Source organism: Oncorhynchus nerka, linkage group LG11, assembly GCF_034236695.1.
Source record: "Oncorhynchus nerka isolate Pitt River linkage group LG11, Oner_Uvic_2.0, whole genome shotgun sequence".
In the NCBI taxonomy this organism is placed as follows: domain Eukaryota; kingdom Metazoa; phylum Chordata; class Actinopteri; order Salmoniformes; family Salmonidae; genus Oncorhynchus; species Oncorhynchus nerka.
Window position 1 is genome coordinate 72671898 of NC_088406.1, and position 23852 is coordinate 72695749.

Sequence of the window (23852 nt, forward strand, 5' to 3'; positions counted from 1 at the left end):
AGGAAAGTGGCTTTTGATGAGGTTGGTGAGTTGGTTAGGGTTTACCATAGTGTCAATAGTGAGTGACATCACTCCCCTGCAGAAACTGAGTCTCAGCCATAACAATGCATTTACTTTGAGGCAATGGCAACGTTTTCAGCGGTCAATTTCCTTTGTACATTGCAACCTTATTTCCTTAAAACAGTAATTATCTACTTTTTACGTGACTTGTATGTACTCACTACAGTAAGTCACTCTGTAAGAGTGTCTGCTAAATGTCAAAAACATTTAAAAGAATGTAAACTTGGCCTTGATTTTTGTTTTCATATTGTACCAACCCACATGCTTTCACTTGTCACTAGGCAGCATAGGCCTGCAGTGTTAAATATAATAGAGTGAGAGGTGGTTGTTTGTCAGCGAAGGTGACTGTCTGACTGTGTTGTAGCTAGGCAGACTGCTGCAGCTGACACACTGTAACCCTGTGTTGGTGGCAGTGCCAGCAGCACGAAGGGTGGTGGCCCGGGACTCTGCCCTGACATGTTTGACACACACTGAACACAAGCCAGCGTGCCTGGCTTAGTCTTTCCTCTCAAAGGTAGCAGCTGTGTGTGTTTATATATGTAGTTGGGACAGCTGGGCTCTGGTCACAAATTCCTACACAAACAGCCCCAGTAACCTCTGTAATCAGTTATGTAACCCAGTCAGTCAGTGGGTTATGATTCGTCTCGTGGTGTTACGTTGGTTCGCTACACTTACCAAGACCGATTAAACCCTTCAAGTTAATTTCCTGGTTTACTGTAGTGCATATCCGATTCTAGTGCCAAGTTTGTTTTCGGTCTTCTTTGTGTGTATCTCCTGTTCTTGGCTCATGCCTGGGTGAGTCAGTTGTTTTACTAGGCCAATCTGTGGTACTCCTTGTTGAGCTGCTGACATCGTAGCACACCCCCTGAACCATTCACCACCCCACCTGGCTCAATGTGGGAATATCTGTTCAATGTGCAGGTAGGCCCTTTACGAAGAGGCAACCAAGCTAAAGCTCGACTTTAACAGCTATATAATAGACCGCTAATTTCCCCCGCAAGACTAGCACCATGGCTAAATCCCTGACCAACCAAACACTGTCAGTTTCCACTATTACGACCAATGCAAGAGCTTATGGTTAGCAGTGGCTATGTGGTCAGTGGCTCCTGTTGTCGTTCCAAACGAACTGGACTCCCCTGTTCCAGCCTGTTGAGTCCAACGGTCCAGAAGGACACAGGCTGTGCCACATTAGCCCTCGTTGGCACACGAGCCAGGGCCCATTTCACACTTACAAATGACTTCAGCGTCACCTTTCGCCTGCTTGTCAGTCGCTGGCATCCTATCCGTCCTATATGTTCAATTGACGGTTCTCTCTTTTGCTCCAAATGCTACTGTGGCAGGCATCCCAAAAAGCCCAAGCCCTGCCTTGCTTAAAGTTGAACTATTTGTTTGAAACAATAAAGCCTCCACCTGCCTCTTTTGGTTAAGGAATGGACCTAAAGAAATAGAACCAGTCTCATTCATAGACCGAGCTATGGATGCAAGGACAGACCAGCCATGATATCAAAATGATAGTTTTAACCATGTTTTGAGACTATACCGTGTTTGTTTACATTTACTTAATTAATAAACATTGGAGTAAAACAGGCTGATATTTTGGGTGCTGATGGGTTATGAATAGTGGAACTTAATAGTGGAAGTTAATAGGTATATATCATTAATTTATAAGACCAAAAATATTTGTAGCCCAATTAAGGATTCTAGCTTTAACTCTCAAGCCATCAGATATGTAGAGTATATGGATGTGTTTTAAGTGTGCCATTTATCTACCCTGGAGGACCATCCGTAGCCATCTGTGCTCTTAAAGACTCTTCGGGTGCATTAGCTACCTTTTTTCAATTAGCCCCCAAGTGCAGGATGAAGCTACTATGTAGTTAGCAATGATAAAGAATATATTGAATATCATGTTGCTGGGCCCATATTCACATAGTTTCTCAAAGTAGGAACGCTGATCGAGGATCCAGGTCTGGCCTGTCTATGTAATCATATTCATTAAGATCTATCTAAAAGGTGAAACTGATCCTAGATCAGCAGCAGTCCTACTCCAAGGTGCTGCCGTCTCACGGTTGTTAAACACCAGCCAGCTCCTCCAGCTGTCTGGCCTCATTTCTAGCTACAGTACCGGAGCTTGTCATTAATCACTGTCCTCAATGGCGGCATAATGTCCCATTCTTCTTCTCTCTTCCCCTTCCAGAACATTCTTTGATTAGGATTATAGCCCGGTGGAACTCCCCAACCAGCTGGTGCGCTTATCCTTCTGGAATGTTCACTGTCACTATTGCATCATTTGGTTGTTTATTATGAGATGTGCCACAGTTAGACTATGTAATAGACGTTAGTTAGTATGTTAGAACAGTCGAGGGCGGTTGCACAGAGATTAAGCCCACGCCTGGACTACTTTAAATGGCTTTCAAAGAAGATTCTCCATTATAAACACTAAGTACAGGAGTGGTTTTAATCTGGGTCTGTGTTTATCACTATAATAAACCAGACGCTAGGCTACATCATGCCGTATGATGGGTTGGTATTGTTTGGTTTTAATCTGGGTCTGTGTTTATCACTATAATAAACCAGACGCTAGGCTACATCATGCTGTATGATGGGTTGGTATTGTTTGGTTTTAATCTGGGTCTGTGTTTATCACTATAATAAACCAGACGCTAGGCTACATCATGCTGTATAATGGGTTGGTATTGTTGCCAACTTCCCAGTATGTCAGTGTTGGTACAGTAATCAAATCAAAGTGTATTGGTCGCGTACACAGTTTAGCAGATGTAGCGGATGTTACTAGCTCCTAACAATGCAGTAAAATGTCATAGTAAACCATTTATTTTTTATTTTTTTTACTCTGGAAATCAAGACATATCGGCACGTATCCAATTAATAGCCAAATAGCACTGACAGTAATCCAAATTCAATCTATACGTTTGTACACTGCATGAATTTACACAATATATACTACATCCATATGTACAGCAGTAGATATTTCAAGACTCCAGTATATAAATACATATGTATGGGCAGACGATTGGGTAGTTGGGAATCTCTAAAACTCTGGGCCCCTTGTGGCCCCTATCTATCAGGCAGAAGGTTGTGACTGGAGCCCTGGAGCTCCAGATATTCCAGGGGGCAGCTTGATAAAGTCAAGCCCAACAAAGGCCACTGTTCTCTGGATAGGAGGGCAGGGCTGAGGGCAGGGCCGAGGGCAGGACCAAGGCCATAGCCAGGAATGTGGCGGTTGAGGGCCCCGTGCCCCACCCACTGTTACCCCCTTCCCTAACGTCTGTCCCTGTCACTCTGATTCACCCCCCACACCCCATAACCAGTCTTCAATGGAGGAGAAACCCCCAATGTGGTAAAGTGCTTCAAGTATATTGTATTAGCTTTCTCGCTCCCTCTTTCCTTCATTCTCACTCACTCTTGTCTTCTTCCTCCTTTACCTCTCTCTCTTCTCTCTATACTGTTCATCCATCTCCCTCTCAGACACTCCATCTCTCTCCCCTTCTCCCCCTCTCTTCTCTGTCTTTGTCTCTGGGTCAGTGGGGCCCTGATGGCAACAGTGTGACTGCACTCGGATGGCATTCCCCCATCCAGCCCTCCCGGTCATCCCCTCAATGGTGTCTCTGTCTGGCTGGAGGCTGGAGCGGGCACAGGGGTCTCTTCCTGCATCACACCCTATCAGAGGGCAGGGGAGGGCGCTTGGAGAGAGGGAGGAGGGGGGGACAGCTGCTGCACCAGGGGCTCCTCCTGTCTCGTCCCACCCAGTCCCACTCCACTCCCCCGGACAGTGAAGAGTCAACAGACACACTTGGTTACTACTTCGATTGTTTGGTTGGTTGTATGTAAGGACTGATTTGTGATCAGTTGAGATCTACTCTTGGGCCTTGTGAAGTAGACCAAACTGGATTAGCTGTGTTCTGTGATCAGTAACGACTGCTCTCGGATCAGTTTGGGGACTATTGGGTCATTGACTTCTGTGCCTCATTGACTACAATGGCGAAGAGGACAGTAACAGGGGTTCAACACTGCTAGAGTCTTCATTGCCACTGCTGGCCTTTTCAGGATCGATAGCACACGGTAGGTCTGTGCTGGCCTGGTTCCAGATCTGTTTGTGCTGTCTTGCCGTCTCTTATGGTAATTGTCACAAGGGCCATAAGAGTTGGCATGACCACACAAACTGATCTGGAACCAGGCTAGGTCTGTGGACAGTTACTGTCTAACAGTGCTGCTATTCAGCTACTGTGTGCATCACTCACTGTCATGTGTGGTTGTTGTGAAGAGCTTTTTGGCCTGTTTTCCACTGACAATAGAAAGTATGTGTCAGCGAGATGCCATTGGCTGTCTGGCTGGAGACACCAATGGCATTTCTGGTTGTGTGCAGTTTCACTGGATAGGAACCTGGCAGGGGTTTACAGGGACAGGTTTAGCTAAGTGTTAACTAGAATAGAGGTGTGCTGAATGGAATGGCCACATGGGGTGTGTGGGTCAGTGGAGAGAGAGCTTTTGAGTGATTGTCATTGCTCATATTTTCCCTCAGCTCTTCATCCCTGACCATTTCCCTCCCACCCCTACACACGGTCTGCTACCATGCTAATATGGGAAAAGCACCCCTTAATCAAGTACTCCGTATTGAAGTTGCAGTGAAGCACCACTCAAACAAGCCTTCTTCAACAAGCTCTTAACCAGCGCCATTGAAACTAGTCAGACCAACTGTTACTATGGACAGCAGCAGAGTGGCAGGTAGCCTAGTGGCTAAGAGCGTTGGGCTTGTAACTGAAAGGTCTCTGGTTCGAATCCCCAAGCCAACTAGGTGAAAAATCTGTCGACGTGTCCTTGAGGTAAGGCACTTAACCCTAATTTCTCTGGATAAGAGCGTCTGTCAAATGTGACCATGTCTGTTTTTAAACCAGGGTAGTTTTCATTAGGCACCAAACAGTAGAAAAACTACTGAAACGGGAAGGAACTACCTGAGCTTGTCCAATAAGAAATGCTTAGCAAAAAATGAACACGACCCAGGCCTGGCCTAACCTCTCGCTCTTTCTCTCCCCCCAGTATAACCTCACCCCATGGCCCTGTCTGTGTCCCTACAGGGTAACCTGAGCCCAGAGTGCTTTGTCATGTACCAGAGAGAGGGGTCGCCCTCCTCTTTTCTCTGACCGCAACAGAGCAACGCATCAACAACATGCTAATGTGTGCTGCTTGGGTTAGGTTAGGCTGCTGTTCATGCTGCTTGGGTTAGGTTAGGCTGCTGTTCATGCTGCTTGGGTTAGGTTAGGCTGCTGTTCATGCTGCTTGGGTTAGGTTAGGCTGCTGTTCATGCTGCTTGGGTTAGGTTAGGCTGCTGTTCATGCTGCTTGGGTTAGGTTAGGCTGCTGTTCATGCTGCTTGGGTTAGGTTAGGCTGCTGTTCATGCTGCTTGGGTTAGGTTAGGCTGCTGTTCATGCTGCTTGGGTTAGGTTAGGTTAGGCTGCTGTTCATGCTGCTTGGGTTAGGTTAGGTTAGGCTGCTGTTCATGCTGCTTGGGTTAGGTTAGGTTAGGCTGCTGTTCATGCTGCACGGGTTAGGTTAGGCTGCTGTTCATGCTGCTTGGGTTAGGTTAGGCTGCTGTTCATGCTGCACGGGTTAGGTTAGGCTGCTGTTCATGCTGCTTGGGTTAGGTTAGGCTGCTGTTCATGCTGCACGGGTTAGGTTAGGCTGCTGTTCATGCTGCTTGGGTTAGGTTAGGCTGCTGTTCATGCTGCACGGGTTAGGTTAGGCTGCTGTTCATGCTGCACAGGACCAGTTCTACACAGACAGAGTTAATTGCTCTGTGTATTATCTGGAGGCTGTTTTGGGTTGTTCATGTTTTATGGTTGAATAAACAGTGATTATTAAATGTTGATATTTTAGGGCGGAGTAATACTGTGTGGGAGCAGGGCGGGGTCAAGCAGACCTCTTGAACCCTGCGTCGGCATGTTTACTTCATGACTGTAAGGAGTGTTAGGGTTTTTGCAGGGTTGTGCCATGAATGTAGATCTATTAGAATTTCAAAGGGTGTGTGTGTGTATGAACGTGCGTTTCTCTGTGTGTGCGTTTCTGCCGTGCACGGCTGCATACGTGTGTGTGTGTGTGTGTGCGTGCGCCCGCGTGCCCATGTAAAGTTCCTCCTTCAGCCAGCCTGTTTATTTCTCCAGGGTCGACTCTCCTGTTGACAGAGTAGGACAGCAGGACGATGCTCTTCCCACCCGGAGTTCTCTCTCCTCTCCTCCTGGCTGTTCGTCCCTACTCAGAGCTTGGCCCGCTAACAAAGGGAACTCTGTGGATGGAAAAAGAATTGAAGGGAGGGTGAAAGAAAACACACAGCATTGTTAATCCGGTTAAAATCTTAACCCGAAAAAAACAACAACAAAGCTTTTAGTTTGCATTCCTCACAGGCCGTTGCTGGCTGTGCTCGGGTGAGGCCAGGGCTCTGATCTCCAAGGGGAGTTGTTTTTCTACTGGTGTGGTTTCCCCTCCTTGTTTGAAATTCCATGAATAGCATTTGTTTTCTATTATGTCATCTTTTGTATCCAATTTCACTGTTCAATATTCAATAGCTCTATCAAGTGTCCATTGATAGGCAGAGTCTATTTCGCTCCACGATATTGCTCAACCTGAAGCGGAGTGATTAAGCACAATTAAAGCTGCAATCTGGGAATGAATCCTTCCAAAAAACTCAAGCTTAGCATAAGTGACTCAGCGAATCAGAGTTGGTGGCTCATAGCAATTAGCCACAGTTTGTTTTCATCATGTGCTTTTTAGCCCTGCTTATCCTTGAGTTAGCTTCTCCTAGTTCAGTGAGCAGGTTTCATTGAACAAATTAACAACCTTATAAGTTTAAGCTACACAGTTTAGGTGACAAGACATCTAGATGGGCCGGGCCTCATTTGTAAAAAATAAAAGCATTAGTCAGCAGACTCCTGTTTAGGCATCTCACTTGGTTCTGTCTCGTTCCCTCCTCTGACTGACTTTCAGATGGTAGTGCCTGACGGTCACTGACACCCGGGGTTTATTCTTAGTGCCTTTGTGCAACTAAAACTAAACCATTCCACATTATCAACCCTATCCATCCCACAGTCTTAAGTCTGCCATAGAAATAGAATGGGTTTCTATTTAGGTAGTTTTCCTATGCTATATCCCATTGTCTGGGTCTTGTGCCCTGTGTTTAAACCCTATCTGCCTTGGAAGCACTGTGGCTGTGTACCAAATGGAACCCTATAGGCCCTGGTTAAAAGTTTGGCACTATATAGGGAATAAGGTGCCATTTCGGACGGAACCTGTGTCTCATAGACAGATGGAGGACAAATCCTATTGTAAAATCCTAATTGCCCAAGGCCCTTTTTAGAGTGGTTGGTTGTGTTCTTCCACAGTCGGGCTACTAGACCTAACCAGACCAAACTATGTCTGTCTGTAGTGACTGTGGGCCCTTGGTGTTCCAGATACATAGTTCTGGCTTGTCTGTCCTAGTGGGGCTCAGAGGAGAGAGATGAAGAGGCTGTAGAGGGAGAGGGATGGATTGGGATATAAGAAGAGGGGGAGAGTGGGGGAATTTTGAACACAGGCCTGTCCTTGTGTGACTTACAGGACCAGAGGAGAGAGCTAGAGGGAGGGTTAGAGAGAAGCACACAGAGGCCAGGGCGGAAAAACAAAGCCCCTGTCCAGCCTGTGGTCAGCCAGGAATGGAGCCGTATGAGCGAACACAGTGACCTTTCTCTCTCGGTCAGTCTTTCTCTGTCCCACTTTCTCTCTCTCGCTCTTGTCTGATCCACTGAGCCACTCTAGGCCATGCCTAAATATATGGGTTGTTGTGAAGTCTTCAGGGGTTTGTTAAGCTTTTCAAGTGGGGGTAGGGGAGAGTTTATGGGTGTACTGTGGAATTTTTAAGTAAGGGATGATATGTGAACAGATCATCAACATTAAAATGTCTCCCGTCTCTCTGCAGGCATGGAAGAAGCGGTGGTTTGTTCTCCGCAGCGGCCGTCTCTCGGGCGACCCAGACGTGTTGGAGTACTACAAGAATGATCACGCCAAGAAGCCCATCCGCGTGATCGACCTCAACCTGTGTGAACAGGTGAAACACTACTTATGCTACGGCTGATTAGGGCCCAGAGTTTGTTAATCTGGACCCTAGTTATGTAATACGTTTTTTGTCAGGTCACGTGATCAGGGAAAACTAATGGTCCTAGTAATGCTACAGTACCACTAGCTAATACTGCTAAAAGGCAGTTATGGCAGTTATGACATTGACAGTGGCCTATAGCTGCTGTGGCAACAACGGATATTGTTTGTAATGCTACGTGCTAATGCTAAGCCCTATTGTTACGTGGTTGGTAATGCTACAGCTACATGCCCCCCACAGGTGGACGCAGGGCTCACGTTCAACAAGAAGGACCTGGAGCACAGCTTCATCTTCGACATCAAGACCATCGACCGCGTCTTCTACCTGGTGGCCGACACGGAGGACGACATGAACAAGTGGGTCCGCTACATCTGTGACATCTGCGGCTTCAACCCCACGGACGACGGTAATGATGCTACACATCCCTGCGCAGGCACGCACACACGAGAGGAACTCTGAGATGTGTCTATACAGTGAGAGAAAGGCAGAAATGCAACAGAACAATAATATGCATTAGGAAACGGTAGTCTTTCCCCACACGTATTATTCTCACATAATGATTATATCCTGGTGTAGTGTAGGTTTGGACACTGTGTGCCAAGCGGCCTTTGTTTCCAGCACAGGCTTAATGAGGCCTAATGAGCCGTGGGTTCACGTTACCACATGTTTCCCTGTACTGTATAATTAAAGCATTGTGTGCCCCCCCCCTCCCCTAAGCTGAGCCCCACTGCCACTTTCTCTCCTTCTCTACCTTTATTGTTCCCCCTTTCTCAGTTGCTCTCATTTGTTTTCTCTCGCGGTCTTTCTGTCACTCATTTGTTCTCCCTCTCATTTGTTCTCTCACATTCGTTACTTCATTCGCACGTGCGCGCGTACTCAGGTGAAACGCGAGTGAGTGGGGCCCACCAAACCGGAATTGTGGTTTATTTAGAGTTCCTCCATCTACGTCCATTCCCACCGTCATCAGTGGGGGCCACATACAGGTGCCTCCGGACCTGAACTTCCCTCTCAGCTGACATGGGAGGTACTGTTGAGTTCAGGGCCTAAAATTACCTCTTTTTTTATATGGGAAAATCTATCAGCCACTCAAAACGGATGAGCATGCTTTGTAATGTTTCTAAAACATTTATTACTAGTAAGAAGTAATGTGGTAAATTAATTACATTTTTAACCAAAATATCATAGATGAGACCATGTTCACCTGTCCCTTTAAGAGCTGGGGGTTACCGTGGTAACGTGACTCCAGTCTTCATGTTTGTGCCTGTGAGATTGAGTCTGACTAGTAGAAGAGTTGTCTTGTCCTCTCCAGCTGTTGAAACTCAAACATAGAAAAACAACCTAGCTTGTGAACAAAACAATGAAATGGCCAAGAAACACAAGGACAAAGTCTCACATCAGTAGACGTAAAGTTTTCTGTAAATTATAAACCGACGTTTATGCCTGTGCGTAGCGCTTCTAAAAATGAATCTTTCACTCTTCAGGTGTGCACAGCCTCCAGCCCAGGCAGTGTTGCAGAAGAGGTGGTATAGGCTTATATATGATTTGTAGTTCTTTGACTTTGTGTAATTCATTTACCAGCTATGAAACAAAACCAATTCCAAAATCGACCTGCATTTTGCAACCGGTGCGTGTTAATTTTAGGCTGTGGTTGAGTTGCAGAAATGGACCCTATAATCTAAACTCACTATTGTAATGCATGTGGGTTTAATCAGAATGTTAGGGAACAATTTTAGAGGCCTAGTCGAGGAGAAATGTCCTGGACTATGATATCAGCAGTACCCACTACATCTATGACAACGGGGAGACCATGTATCCAACAAGGTCAGCTTCACTCCTTCCTCAGTGTTGTGGCTGTATCCTACCCTCCCTGCTCTAGTGTAACTTCAACCACAACGTATCACTTATCTATGGGGCCATTTTGGAATGTTGAGTTTATTATAGTTTCAAGCAGCAAGTTTGTCTTAATACCCATGCAGACTTCTGTGGTCGAGCGGTGTGGCTCTCATATTGCCTTGGCTACTGCTCTCTGTGCCTCGCGAAGTCTCGCTCGCTGATCATACAGCACAAACAAAGAGGGGACAGTTCAGCCCACTCCCGCGCCCAGGCGAGGGTGCACCGTGGCTGGGGAAATGTCAGCAAGTGGAGGGGGCTGGAGCAGCAGGGCTGGAGCCCAGCGGCGTGGGAGGGGGAGATTGAGGAAAGGGATTTTCCTGCTGCCTGGGTGAATCAGCACGTAAGACAGACAAACAAGGGGATGGAGAGAGAGTGAGTGATAGTGTATAAAGCAGTATAGTAGTGAGAGTAGGAGGGGAGAGCGGGAGGGAGAGAACTGAAGAGGGGAATGGGGAGAAGAGGTGGAGAGATGAAGGGATGCTATGTATAGGGAGTGATTGAGGGCGAGAAGGAGAGTGTACAGGATAAAGCAGGAGAATAGTGACTGATTGGTGCGCGATTGAGCGAGAGGGTGTACAAGAGAAAACAGTGGAGGAGAGGAAGAGCGGGATGGGACGAGAGGGAGAGAGTAAAGATTCAGAGAGCAGCTGTCATCTCAGGGTGCGCATCCTTGAGCTTGAGCACTTAGGGAGCCACTCAAAGACGGTGTACGTGTGTGTACACTGAGAAGTGTACATTTACATTACATTTAAGTCATTTAGCAGACGCTCTTATCCAGAGCGACTTACAAATTGGTGGTTTCACCTTATGACATCCAGTGGAACAGCCACTTTACAATAGTGCATCTAAATCTTTTAAGGGGGGTGAGAAGGATTACTTTATCCTATCCTAGGTATTCCTTAAAGAGGTGGGGTTTCAGGTGTCTCCGGAAGGTGGTGATTGACTCCGCTGTCCTGGCGTCGTGAGGGAGTTTGTTCCACCATTGGGGGGCCAGAGCAGCGAACAGTTTTGACTGGGCTGAGCGGGAACTGTACTTCCTCAGTGGTAGGGAGGCGAGCAGGCCAGAGGTGGATGAACGCAGTGCCCTTGTTTGGGTGTAGGGCCTGATCAGAGCCTGGAGGTACTGAGGTGCCGTTCCCCTCACAGCTCCGTAGGCAAGCACCATGGTCTTGTAGCGGATGCGAGCTTCAACTGGAAGCCAGTGGAGAGAGCGGAGGAGCGGGGTGACGTGAGAGAACTTGGGAAGGTTGAACACCAGACGGGCTGCGGCGTTCTGGATGAGTTGTAGGGGTTTAATGGCACAGGCAGGGAGCCCAGCCAACAGCGAGTTGCAGTAATCCAGACGGGAGATGACAAGTGCCTGGATTAGGACCTGCGCCGCTTCCTGTGTGAGGCAGGGTCGTACTCTGCGGATGTTGTAGAGCATGAACCTACAGGAACGGGCCACCGCCTTGATGTTAGTTGAGAACGACAGGGTGTTGTCCAGGATCACGCCAAGGTTCTTAGCGCTCTGGGAGGAGGACACGATGGAGTTGTCAACCGTGATGGCGAGATCATGGAACGGGCAGTCCTTCCCGGGAGGAAGAGCAGCTCCGTCTTGCCGAGGTTCAGCTTGAGGTGGTGATCCGTCATCCACACTGATATGTCTGCCAGACATGCAGAGATGCGATTCGCCACCTGGTCATCAGAGGGGGGAAAGGAGAAGATTAATTGTGTGTCGTCTGCATAGCAATGATAGGAGAGACCATGTGAGGTTATGACAGAGCCAAGTGACTTGGTGTATAGCGAGAATAGGAGAGGGCCTAGAACAGAGCCCTGGGGGACACCAGTGGTGAGAGCGCGTGGTGAGGAGACAGATTCTCGCCACGCCACCTGGTAGGAGCGACCTGTCAGGTAGGACGCAATCCAAGCATGGGCCGCGCCGGAGATGCCCAACTCGGAGAGGGTGGAGAGGAGGATCTGATGGTTCACAGTATCGAAGGCAGCCGATAGGTCTAGAAGGATGAGAGCAGAGGAGAGAGAGTTAGCTTTAGCAGTGCGGAGTGCCTCCGTGATACAGAGAAGAGCAGTCTCAGTTGAATGACTAGTCTTGAAACCTGACTGATTTGGATCAAGAAGGTCATTCTGAGAGAGATAGCGGGAGAGCTGGCCAAGGACGGCACGTTCAAGAGTTTTGGAGAGAAAAGAAAGAAGGGATACTGGTCTGTAGTTGTTGACATCGGAGGGATCGAGTGTAGGTTTTTTCAGAAGGGGTGCAACTCTCGCTCTCTTGAAGACGGGAGGGACGTAGCCAGCGGTCAGGGATGAGTTGATGAGCGAGGTGAGGTAAGGGAGAATGTCACCGGAAATGGTCTGGAGAAGAGAGGAGGGGAGGGGATAGGGTCAAGCGGGCAGGTTGTTGGGCGGCCGGCCGTCACAAGACGCGAGATGTCATCTGGAGAGAGAGGGGAGAAAGAGGTCAGAGCACAGGGTAGGGCAGTGTGAGCAGAACCAGCGGTGTCGTTTGACTTAGCAAACGAGGATCGGATGTCGTCGACCTTCTTTTCAAAATGGTTGACGAAGTCATCTGCAGAGAGGGAGGAGGGGGGGAGGATTCAGGAGGGAGGAGAAGGTGGCAAAGAGCTTCCTAGGGTTAGAGGCAGATGCTTGGAATTTAGAGTGGTAGAAAGTGGCTTTAGCAGCAGAGACAGAGGAGGAAAATGTAGAGAGGAGGGAGTGAAAGGATGCCAGGTCCGCAGGGAGGCGAGTTTTCCTCCATTTCCGCTCGGCTGCCCGGAGCCCTGTTCTGTGAGCTCGCAATGAGTCATCGAGCCACGGAGCGGGAGGGGAGGACCGAGCCGGCCTGGAGGATAGGGGACATAGAGAGTCAAAGGATGCAGAAAGGGAGGAGAGGAGGGTTGAGGAGGCAAAATCAGGAGATAGGTTGGAGAAGGTTTGAGCAGAGGGAAGAGATGATAGGATGGAAGAGGAGAGAGTAGCGGGGGAGAGAGAGCGAAGGTTGGGACAGCGCGATACCATCCGAGTAGGGGCAGTGTGGGAAGTGTTGGATGAGAGCGAGAGGGAAAAGGATACAAGGTAGTGGTCGGAGACTTGGAGGGGAGTTGCAATGAGGTTAGTGGAAGAACAGCATCTAGTAAAGATGAGGTCGAGCGTATTGCCTGCCTTGTGAGTAGGGGGGGAAGGTGAGAGGATGAGGTCAAAAGAGGAGAGGAGTGGAAAGAAGGAGGCAGAGAGGAATGAGTCAAAGGTAGACGTGGGGAGGTTAAAGTCGCCCAGAACTGTGAGAGGTGAGCCGTCCTCAGGAAAGGAGCTTATCAAGGCATCAAGCTCATTGATGAACTCTCCAAGGGAACCTGGAGGGCGATAAATGATAAGGATGTTAAGCTTGAAAGGGCTGGTAACTGTGACAGCATGGAATTCAAAGGAGGCGATAGACAGATGGGTAAGGGGAGAAAGAGAGAATGACCACTTGGGAGAGATGAGGATCCCGGTGCCACCACCCCGCTGACCAGAAGCTCTCGGGGTGTGCGAGAACACGTGGGCGGACGAAGAGAGAGCAGTAGGAGTAGCGGTGTTGTCTGTGGTGATCCATGTTTCCGTCAGTGCCAAGAAGTCGAGGGACTGGAGGGAGGCATAGGCTGAGATGAACTCTGCCTTGTTGGCCGCAGATCGGCAGTTCCAGAGGCTACCGGAGACCTGGAACTCCACGTGGGTCGTGCGCGCTGGGACCACCAGATTAGGGTGGCCGCGGCCACGCGGTGTGGAGCGTTTGTATGGTCTGTGCAGAGAGGAGAGAACAGGGATAGACAGACACATAGTTGACAGGCTAGAGAAGAGGCTACGCTAATGCAAAGGAGATTGGAATGACAAGTGGACTACACCTCTCGAATGTTAAGAAAGTTAAGCTTACGTAGCAAGAATCTAATTGACTAAAATGATTAAAATGATACAGTACTGCTGAGGTAGGCTAGCTGGCAGTGGCTGCGTTGTTGACACTACACTAATCAAGTCGTTCCGTTGAGTGTAAAGTTTCTACAATGCTGCTATTCGGGGGCTAGCTGGCTAGCTAGCAGTGTTGATTACGTTGCGTTAAAAGAACGACAATAGCTGGCTAGCTAACCTAGAAAATCGCTCTAGACTACACAATTATCTTTGAAACAAAGACGGCTATGTAGCTAGCTATGTAGCTAGCTACGATCAAACAAATCACACCGTTGGGACTGTAATGAAATGAAATGAAAATGTGATACTACCTGTGGAGCGAAGCGGAATGCGACCGGAATGCGAAAGTTCTATTCAGTAGACGTTGGCTAGCTGTTGGCTAGCTAGGAGTGACTCCTACGTTAAGGACGACAAATAGCTGGCTAGCTAACCTCGGTAAATTAAGATAATCGCTCTAAGACTACACACTCTAAACTACACAATTATCTTGGATACGAATACAGCAAAGACAACTATGTAGCTAGCTAACACTACACTAATCAATTTGTAAGTCGCTCTGGATAAGAGCGTCTGCTAAATGACTTAAATGTAAATGTAAATGTAAGTCGTTCAGTTGAGTGTGATAGTTACTACAGTGCTACGGTAGACGGTGAACGTTAGCTAGCTGGCTAGCTGCTGGGCAGATAGGAGGACGACGAAATACGATAATTACGCAATTATCTTTGATACAAAGACGGCTATGTAGCTAGCTAAGAAGAAATTGCTAAGATTAGACAAATCAAACCGTTGTACTATAATGAAATGTAATGAAATGTATTGAAAAGTTATACAACCTGCAGACCGAAGCAGACCGAAGCGCGGATGCGACCGCTCGCTCCAACCCGGAAGAGAGAATACATTATGAATAGAGCCCAACCAAGCACAGTCATCTCCACACAGACCTACATGGAGAAGGACAAGGCAGAGACCTTGAGGAAATGCTGTCTGGCCATGGTTGGGATTCAAAAGGCAAAACACAGATTTGGATAATAATACAGCTCGTTATTAATGGTGTGAGTAACATTGGCAGATACAACAGCTGTAGGAAGAAAGGAAGCATTTGGGTTTAGTTTCCTCAGTAGCTTCCATCAAACTGTAATATACAGTGCCTTGCGAAAGTATTCGGCCCCCTTGAACTTTGCGACCTTTTGCCACATTTCAGGCTTCAAACATAAAGATATAAAACTGTATTTTTTTGTGAAGAATCAACAACAAGTGGGACACAATCATGAAGTGGAACGACATTTATTGGATATTTCAAACTTTTTTAACAAATCACTTCATGATTGTGTCCCACTTGTTGTTGATTCTTCACAAAAAAATACAGTTTTATATCTTTGTTTGAAGCCTGAAATGTGGCAAAAGGTCGCAAAGTTCAAGGGGACTGAATATTTTCGCAAGGCACTGTACATGTAATGCTACATTTTAATTAAATGGTTGTACTTCTCATGCGTAATCATTGATTGTGAAGATTTGAAAGTCGGTATTTGCGTGGTTCCCAGACGCATGCATGCCTGTGTACGTACAATGTGTCCTTCAAGTCTGACTCATCACCTGTTTTGTACTGCTGTATCTTGCGGTATCTCAGTCATGTGTTCGGTATACTATTCCCACTACTCTGTAGTGCTTTTATAGAACGTTATACTGTTTTCTGTACACAAACAAGTCAGAAATCTAACCATACAAACACCTATAATATCACAACAGAACATGTACGTTTCGGAAATAACTGTGCATGGCAGCATTCTCAACATTGTCCTAACTCCGGTGTACAATGCATAGATGTTCTGACTGTCTCCCCTCTTCTCCCTCCCTCTCCCCTCTTTCTTCCCCACAGAAGCGGCAAAGGCTGCCCACCAAGCGGCCAGCGGTGGCTCTGTGGTGGACACGCCCCCTCACCCTGGCCTGGGGGGTCCTCCGGCCATGCTGACCAACGTGCCCCCTCCCTACCAGCCGGTCAGCGTGCGCCACCTGGACTCGGAGTCCAGCTTGGACGAACCCCAGGACTACCTGTGGCTGGTCAACTGTGAGAGCAAGAAGCCAGAGCCCAACAGGTGGGTGTGGGGTCCATGATGTGACAGGGCAGCGCTGCCATCAGTACAGAGTGGAGAGGTGTTGTGACATTTCCCTCTGTGTTTCTCTGACATCTCATCTCCATCTGTCTCCTGTTAGAATGTACTTTAGGTTTGTCACTCTCGTTTTTTTAGTTTATTTTTTAATTATTTGTTTATACAAAATATGGTGTCTTTAGGCTCCCCCCCACCCCCTTCTCCCTCTCTTCCCGGTTACTTTCCTCTTTTGTGCTTTAGTAGGTCTCTTGTACTGTCTGTATAGGTTGTCCATATTTCAGTGCCTCTTCTCTCTTGTTGATGTGGTTCTGACTCTCTCCTCCTCCTCCTCCTCCTCCTCCTCTGTGTGTGATGGTGTAGCTCTGTGACTCATCTCCCCCAGGAGTACCTCCTCCTGGAGGAGTGTGAGAGCAAAGGGGCTCCTTCTCCTCCCCAGGTTAATCAGTGAGTCTGGAGCAGCCTGTCTAGTGTGGAGTGACACACACACACACACACACACACTTGTGCACAAAGTCACACAGGTTCATAAACATGCACATATACATGTAGACACACACACACACACACACACACACACACACACATTGTAAATACACACAAAACTAACCCAGCACTTACCTCTGGGATTGATGTGTTTGAGAAGTGATCATGAATCCAAAATGCAGCTCCTGGCTGTTCTCACAGGGAAGTGAGGAATGATCCAGAATAGCTTAATATGTAAATAGACCTTTGGCAAAGGACAGTGCAGTGTTTGACCCTGCATGTTTTGAAATGATCCACAGGATGAAACATGGATCATTATACTGAAGCTACAACTCAATACGATCTGCTCAACAACATATCCAGTGGACCTCAATAGGAGTTATTGGTGGTTCTGTTGCTGTAACCCATATCACTAATCTATGTTGAAGTGTGTGTGAAATGTTCACACATCATTCAGCCTTCTGATGTTGATATATCTGTGCCGTTGCCACAGAGCCCACGCCGAGTGTTCCAAGTCAACCTCGTCAGAGACGGACCTGAACGACAACGTCCCCGCCCACCGCACACCAACCTCCACTAGCTCCTCCTCTAAGCACGCCAACGGCTTCTTCTCCTCTGTCCTGCCCCCTCACCCCTCCTCCGCCTCCTCCATCTATGACTCTCCGCCTTCCCGCGGAGGCGACCTCTCTTCCAGCCTCTACCACCTCCCCCGCTCCTACTCCCAGGACACTGTGCTCCTTCCCAAGTCGGCCTCCGCCTCCTCGCCCCCTGTCCCGGTCGAAGGCGACGCCCCAGAGCTCTACGTCTTCAACACGCCCTCGCGGAAGCCCTCCATGGAGACTCAGATGAGGAACCTGTCGGTTAGCTACGATATTCCTCCCACCCCAGGCAGTAACTGTACCTATCAGGTGCCTCGAGGTCCAGCGAGTGGTGGGTCTGAGGGTGGGGATGGGATGCCTCCACCCCGGCCCCCCAAGCCTTCCCTCAGTTCCCTGACCCCGGGGCACCCGCCGCCCCCCGCGGAGCGCTCGCCCACGGACACGTACTGTGTGCCGCGCTCCATGTCAGAGACGGATGGGAACTACTGCATACCCACCAGCGCCGGGAACAAGGCCCTGAGGAGCAACACCATCGGCACCATGGACTCATCACGCCTCAGGAAAGGTATGGCTCATTGATTGATCGATCTTGATTCATTGTTCCTGATTTATTAGTCCTGTTAAATAGATGAGAAACATATATAATTGATCACGAGCATTCCATTTCACTCTCACGTTTTGCTAAGTGACAGGGTACCACATCCTTTCACTAATCATTAGGCTAAGTGATATATGTGTGCATCATTATAAAGGCTAAATACGCTAGCTAGCATCGACAGGATATTCATAACAACACATGGCTGGTGTGTGCTGTTGTCAGCCAACACTATCATCTGCAGCACAAAGCAAGTGTCTAATCCTCCAGGATAATTATCTTGACGCGACAGATGTGTTTTTGAATGGCTAATTACAAATACTTTTTCACAGCTGAAGACTGCCTTGCCTCCAAGGACATCTGGTGTAGCAGTATTAGTGGTGTTCGGTTACCATGCAGACAGACAACACGTACCTCAGAGTTTAGGAGAAAGCAGTTTGGTGCCTCAGTCCCAACCTCTATGTACATTTGATGCTCCCAACCCATTTGCTCTACTAGCAATAGAGAAACAACACTGAGGCCCTCTCCTCATCACCTCCTCTGGTGGTGGCCTCTGGTAATAATATTTATCTTGTTAACCTCTCTAGGGTATGTGGGACTCTAGCGTCCCACCTGGCCAACATCCAGTGAGATTGCAGAGCGCCAAATTCAAATACAGAAATACTCATTATAAAATTCAGAAAACAAAACATATTTTACGTAGGTTTAAAGATGAACTTCTTGTGAATCCAACCACGGTGTCAGATTTTTAAAAAGCTTTACGGTGAAAGCATACCTTACGATTATTTGAGAACATAGCCCAGCAGACAAATCATTACAAACAGTAACCAGACAAATAGAAGAGTTACACATTCAGAAATAGAGAAAATGAATCCCTTACCTTTGATGGTCTTCATATGGTTGCACTCAGAAGACATTAATTTACTCAACAAATGTTCCTTTTGTTCTATAAAGTCTCTTTATATCCAAAAACCTCAGTTTTGTTCGTTTTCTTCAGTAATCCACAGGCTCAAATGCAGACAAAACAGGCAGACACAAAAAATCTAAATTGTGTCTGTAAAGTTCATAGAAACATGTCAAACGATGTTTATATTCAACCCTCTGGTTGTTTTTAGCCTAAATAATTGATAATATTTCAACCGGACAATAACGTTGCCAATATAAAAGGTAAACAAGAAAGGCACTCTCAGTCGTGCGCATGAAAAAGCTATGTGACACGGTAGGGTCCACTCATTGACTGCTCTTACTCCCTAATTTTTCAGAATACAAGCCTGAAACAATTTCTAAAGACATCTAGTGGAAGGCATAGGAACTGCAATTGGAGTCTTAAGTCGATGGATACTTTAATGGCATTGAATAGAAAACTACAAAACCAACAAAAAAAACTACTTTCTGAATGTTATACTCAGACACTATTTTAACAGTTTTGGAAACTTTAGTGTTTTCTATCCAAATCTACCAGTTATATGCATATCTTCTGGGCCCGAGTAGCAGGCAGTTTAATTTGCTTTTCATCAAAAATTCCAAATGCTGCCCCCTACCCTAGAGAAGTTAAAGGACAATCATTTACACAACCAAAAAAGCATTGGAGGTTAAAGTTCAAGATAAAACATTATGCCCAGCTACATCCGGTCCAAGTCCGTTCCTATCATTTAACATGAAACATGTCTGTTAAACTAACACAAAGACATTTTGCAAATGTCCCGGGATTCCCCGTTTGTCTAGTCGTTTGTGTACCAGAGTAGGCTTTACTTGCCTTGGCTTTAGAGTCTGGCGACCTTCCAAGTCGTATCATCCTGTTTGTCTGAAATCCATTAGTGTGAAGTTACACATGATGACCAGAGCAAGAACGGCAACTATAGTCCAGCTGCCTTAGTGCCGAGATGACAGACTTCACATATCCCTGTTCAACACTTACTGTGGTTCCAATGGTTCATTTGTATTCCCTTATTTAGTATTTAATCTCAGGATAAATGTGTATTTAGTATTTAACCCCATTTTGATTCATAATGCTGTAAGCCTGTACTATACTGTTGGTTATGTTGTGTTTACACTGGTTTTAAATGTTCTGTCATGTTTGTTGCAGATTTGGGCTCCCAGGACTGTTACGATATCCCTAGGACGTTTCCCTCTGACAAGAGCTGCTCGTTTGACTTCAACGAAAGCTTCAACAGCTACTTGGTCAGTCTTTACACGACATGCTCCTGAATCAGTTTAAAACGATCAACGTAAAGGACCTCTCACATTGATACTGATCCTTCCAAGTATTGGACTGTTATGACAATGGAGTTTTGAAGTGTACGACGGTGCAGATTAAGATAAAGGAAGCTTGCATCCTCTTACTACATTTCTTGTGTGTGTGTGTGTACGTGTTTTTGTCTTACGTCTGTCTATGCCCTCATGTAGCCTGCCTCTCTCTCTGCCCCCCCGCCCCTCCAGAAAAACAAAGGCATGATGCCAGTGGGCAGCCAGTCCATGGAGGAAGTTGACCAGAACTACGTACCCATGAGCGCCAACTCCCCATCCCACCACCGCTCCGGCAGCCTGTCGGGCTGTGAACCCATCATGGAACCCAACTATGTCCCCATGACCCCGGGCCCGGGCACCTTAGAGTTCTCCCTGGGCAAGCAGGTTCCCCCGCCGGCCCACATGGGGTTTCGCTCAAGCCCCAATACCCCACCCCGCAGGCCCATGCTCATCAGCGATTGTCAGCCCCCGCCCGTGGACCGCAACCTCAAACCGGACCGCAAAGGTGAGGGGGGCAGGGTGGATGGCTGGGGGGTGTGGCTGTGAAGGGGAATGGGAATGGGGGTGTAAAGGGGCGTGTCTTTGAATGAGAGAGAATCTTGGTATGTTTGTCTTTATCTGCTGTTGCATCAACGTTTTCACAACTGCTCGTCTCTCCACATCCTGGCATTCAACTCTAACTCACGCACAGTTACATGTGCTGGCTCATGGTTATGAAAGGCAGATTACCATTGCATTATTTTGAATTATAAACTGGGTGGTTCGAGCCCTGAATACTGATTGGCTAAACGCCGTGGTATAACAGACCGTATACCACGGCAAAGGGCTGTATCCAGGCACACTCTGCATTGGGCAGTGCATACGAACAGCCCTTAGGTGCCCCAGAGGTGCCTTATTGCTTAAGTAGAACACTTCATAATGTGTCATTATACAATTCCTGTATGGCATCAGACAGGAGTGCGGATTATTGTGGCTCACCCTTTGCTCCTCTCCTCAATGTAGGCAGTGTCCTAGACCTCTCTCCTCAATGTAGGCAGTGTCCTAGACCTCTCTCCTCAATGTAGGCAGTGTCCTAGACCTCTCTCCTCAATGTAGGCAGTGTCCTAGACCTCTCTCCTCAATGTAGGCAGTGTCCTAGACCTCTCTCCTCAATGTAGGCAGTGTCCTAGACCTCTCTCCTCAATGTGTTCTAGACAAAGCCTCATCCACCCTCTCAGCCTTCTTTTAGTTTAGCCCACTAGCCTCTCCCGCTCACCTCATCCACCCTCCTCTCAGCCTTCTCTTTTAGTTTAGCCCACTCTCTTCCTCATTTTCTATCCCCCTCACCCAATTCAAAGGGACTTTTGTCCATGAGTTCAGGGGGCCCTCTCTGAGGCTTTGGGGGGGTGACCGGCCTGGGCCACCATCACCATGGAGCGCCCGGAGCCCAGAACGGTCACCTCTGTCCCCATTGTCGTGCCCCCCTCTGAAAGGGCCTCTTTGATGGAGCAACAGCCCCCTCCTGCCCCACCAGGGGACATTTAATCTAGAGCGGGAAGGATTTGAATATCCCACGGGGGAGGCAGACCCAAAGCAGAGGTCATTACCAGTCACTGTCAATGGTAGAGAAGAACGGGGGAATATGATAGAAATCATGAAGTCAGTCCCTCTCTGTTCACGGCTTAGAGCTTTAACTTTCAGGATTACTGACTCTTGGTTATTTTCATTCCTGTGTCTTCCATGGTGTCATCATGGGGTGCTGGATGTGAGTGGTTCGGTGCAAGGACATGTTAGACTGGAATATTACTGTAGTCAGGGGCTCCTTATTACGGCGACAAAGGGATCGGCAAACAGTTACTTGAGTTTTTCATAACCATGGGCCATCACTGTGAACTTCCATCTCAATGCAATCTCTGTCCTCACCTAACCACCACTGCTATCCACCTGCTGAGTTTGGGACCTCTGTTGTCCAGCCTGTGTGTTCTTGTAGGGCTGTTGTGTTCTGTTGGCTTCAGGGTTAATCTCTCAAGCCTTCCCTCTGGCTCGCCGGCTCTGGTACAAATCCCAAATCAAATCGACCGCTAGACCCTATGCACTTGGTGGAAGTTTGACCATATTGCTTTAACAAATCAATTCCTCTCAGATCTCCATAATTGAATAGGGTCCAGGGGTCCATTTGGGATTGGGCCTCGCTTGCTTGGTTTGGTTCTGTAGGCGAGGTCTTGTGAGGCTGAAGCATCTGTGGTCGATGCCAACAAGTAGCTTCATTCATTCACTTCCTTATGGCTCTGTTATGGGGTCAATTCTAAATGTCTGCCATGGTTTTATCTGGAGTGCGCTGTGTTTTATCTGGAGTGCGCTGTGTTTTCTGGCTATAGTGAGGGTTATACATAAGGTTATAACGTCGGTCTGCTGGTGTACAGATAAATGTGCGCTTTTATTGTCTGCTGTTGTGGATGTGTTGATGCACTAAAAATGACTCACCTCTCAGTGGATCTTCCACATTCATACTGGTACATGTTGTTGTCCTGTCAAGTCTCTGAGGCCAGCCATGTTACAGGGCTCTCACTAGAGGGAGTACAGCTACGACCGGAAGTTAGTTTTTCATAGCTGGTTAGGAGAATTGACCCAGCAGGTTAGGAGACATAGGTTAAGGTTAGGAAAATGTTCTCGTAACCTGCTATGAAAAGTCACTTCCGGTCGTAGCTGTACTCCCTCTAGTCACAACCATGTTGCGTGGAGTGAGGTGCATGATGGGAAATGATAGCGTCTGCTGTTGCCATGGTGACAGTCCTGTCTTTACACTATATACACCAATAGGGACGAAGCAATGGTAGGGTGGAAGTAGTGAGTTGTCTCTCAACAAAGTCTGTTGATCTGTCGGCTTTGCATGGCAGGGTTTTATTAAAATAGGGGTTACAATGATGTCATCGTTTTATCAATGATGGTAATGTGAAAAGTCTTCTTTTTTAACCAATCAGGTCAGAGTCCTAAAATAATAAGAGCAAAGGGGGTTGGTTTAGAGCGAACCGACTCTCAGACCGTAGGGGAGTTCCCAAGACGACGCAAGGGTAGGTACTACCAAACAACGACGCCTGAAACTTGGTTCTGAATACTCATCTCTCATTCTCTCCGAACGTGTCTGAACTCAACGCATGCTTCTGAATGTTCTCCTGTGACCTGTGACATCACATGGTATCCTGTCTCATCCAATCAACTAACTCCTGGACCAGCGGGGCCCCTCTTCTGTTCAGTTGTCATTTCTGATTCTACATTTTGCTCTCATAACACGTTTTTGAACCTCACCAACACCCTAGAGATGTTATCCTCTAGGCTTCTTCAGGAAATGGTGCAAAGATCATATCTCCGGGTGGAAGATCTCCAGTACGTAGGAGAACGTTGTCAGTGTACTATTGTACCGCACCAACAACCAAATCTCAAGCCCACATATTCAAAATAATCAATAGCGTTAATGTATTACACCAATACAGTAATTGATTCTTAGGTTACTGAGACACACAAACACACCAGTGATGGACTGTTCTAACCAACTACCTCTTGTATTTTTAACACTGTTCCGCATGCTCCTGTTTCAACATGTACTTCTATCATGTGCTCTATTGTATTTGTAATGGAAGAAAGTTTATTGCTCAGGTACGATGAATGATATTTTCCCTTTATGTTCTGTTCAGATATGTGTATATATATCTCTCTGGTTTGCATGAAGGGTGTTTAGTGCTGTACTGTAGGCTGAGAAGTGTTAGTGCTGCTGTCCTGTAGACTGCAGCACCAGATGGTGTTTTCTAGCC

The 23852-nt window shown here is 47.4% G+C and overlaps 1 protein-coding gene across 8 annotated transcripts in view; it reads left to right on the forward strand.

Moving 5' to 3' along the window:
• LOC115137572 (GRB2-associated-binding protein 1-like) overlaps positions 1–23852 on the forward strand; it is a 95726-nt gene that overhangs the window by 64669 nt on the left and 7205 nt on the right. For 5 of the 8 annotated variants that reach the window (XM_065024936.1, XM_065024934.1, XM_065024932.1 and 2 more), the window contains exons 3-9: positions 8021–8149; positions 8438–8603; positions 15909–16125; positions 17117–17787; positions 19904–19998; positions 20224–20569; positions 23025–23114. In XM_065024936.1, the coding sequence (XP_064881008.1) occupies positions 8021–8149; positions 8438–8603; positions 15909–16125; positions 17117–17787; positions 19904–19998; positions 20224–20569; positions 23025–23114 (1714 nt within the window). The remainder of the gene's footprint in view (positions 1–8020; positions 8150–8437; positions 8604–15908; positions 16126–17116; positions 17788–19903; positions 19999–20223; positions 20570–23024; positions 23115–23852) is intronic. The other 3 variants (XM_065024935.1, XM_065024937.1, XM_065024938.1) reach the window with 3 other exon arrangements.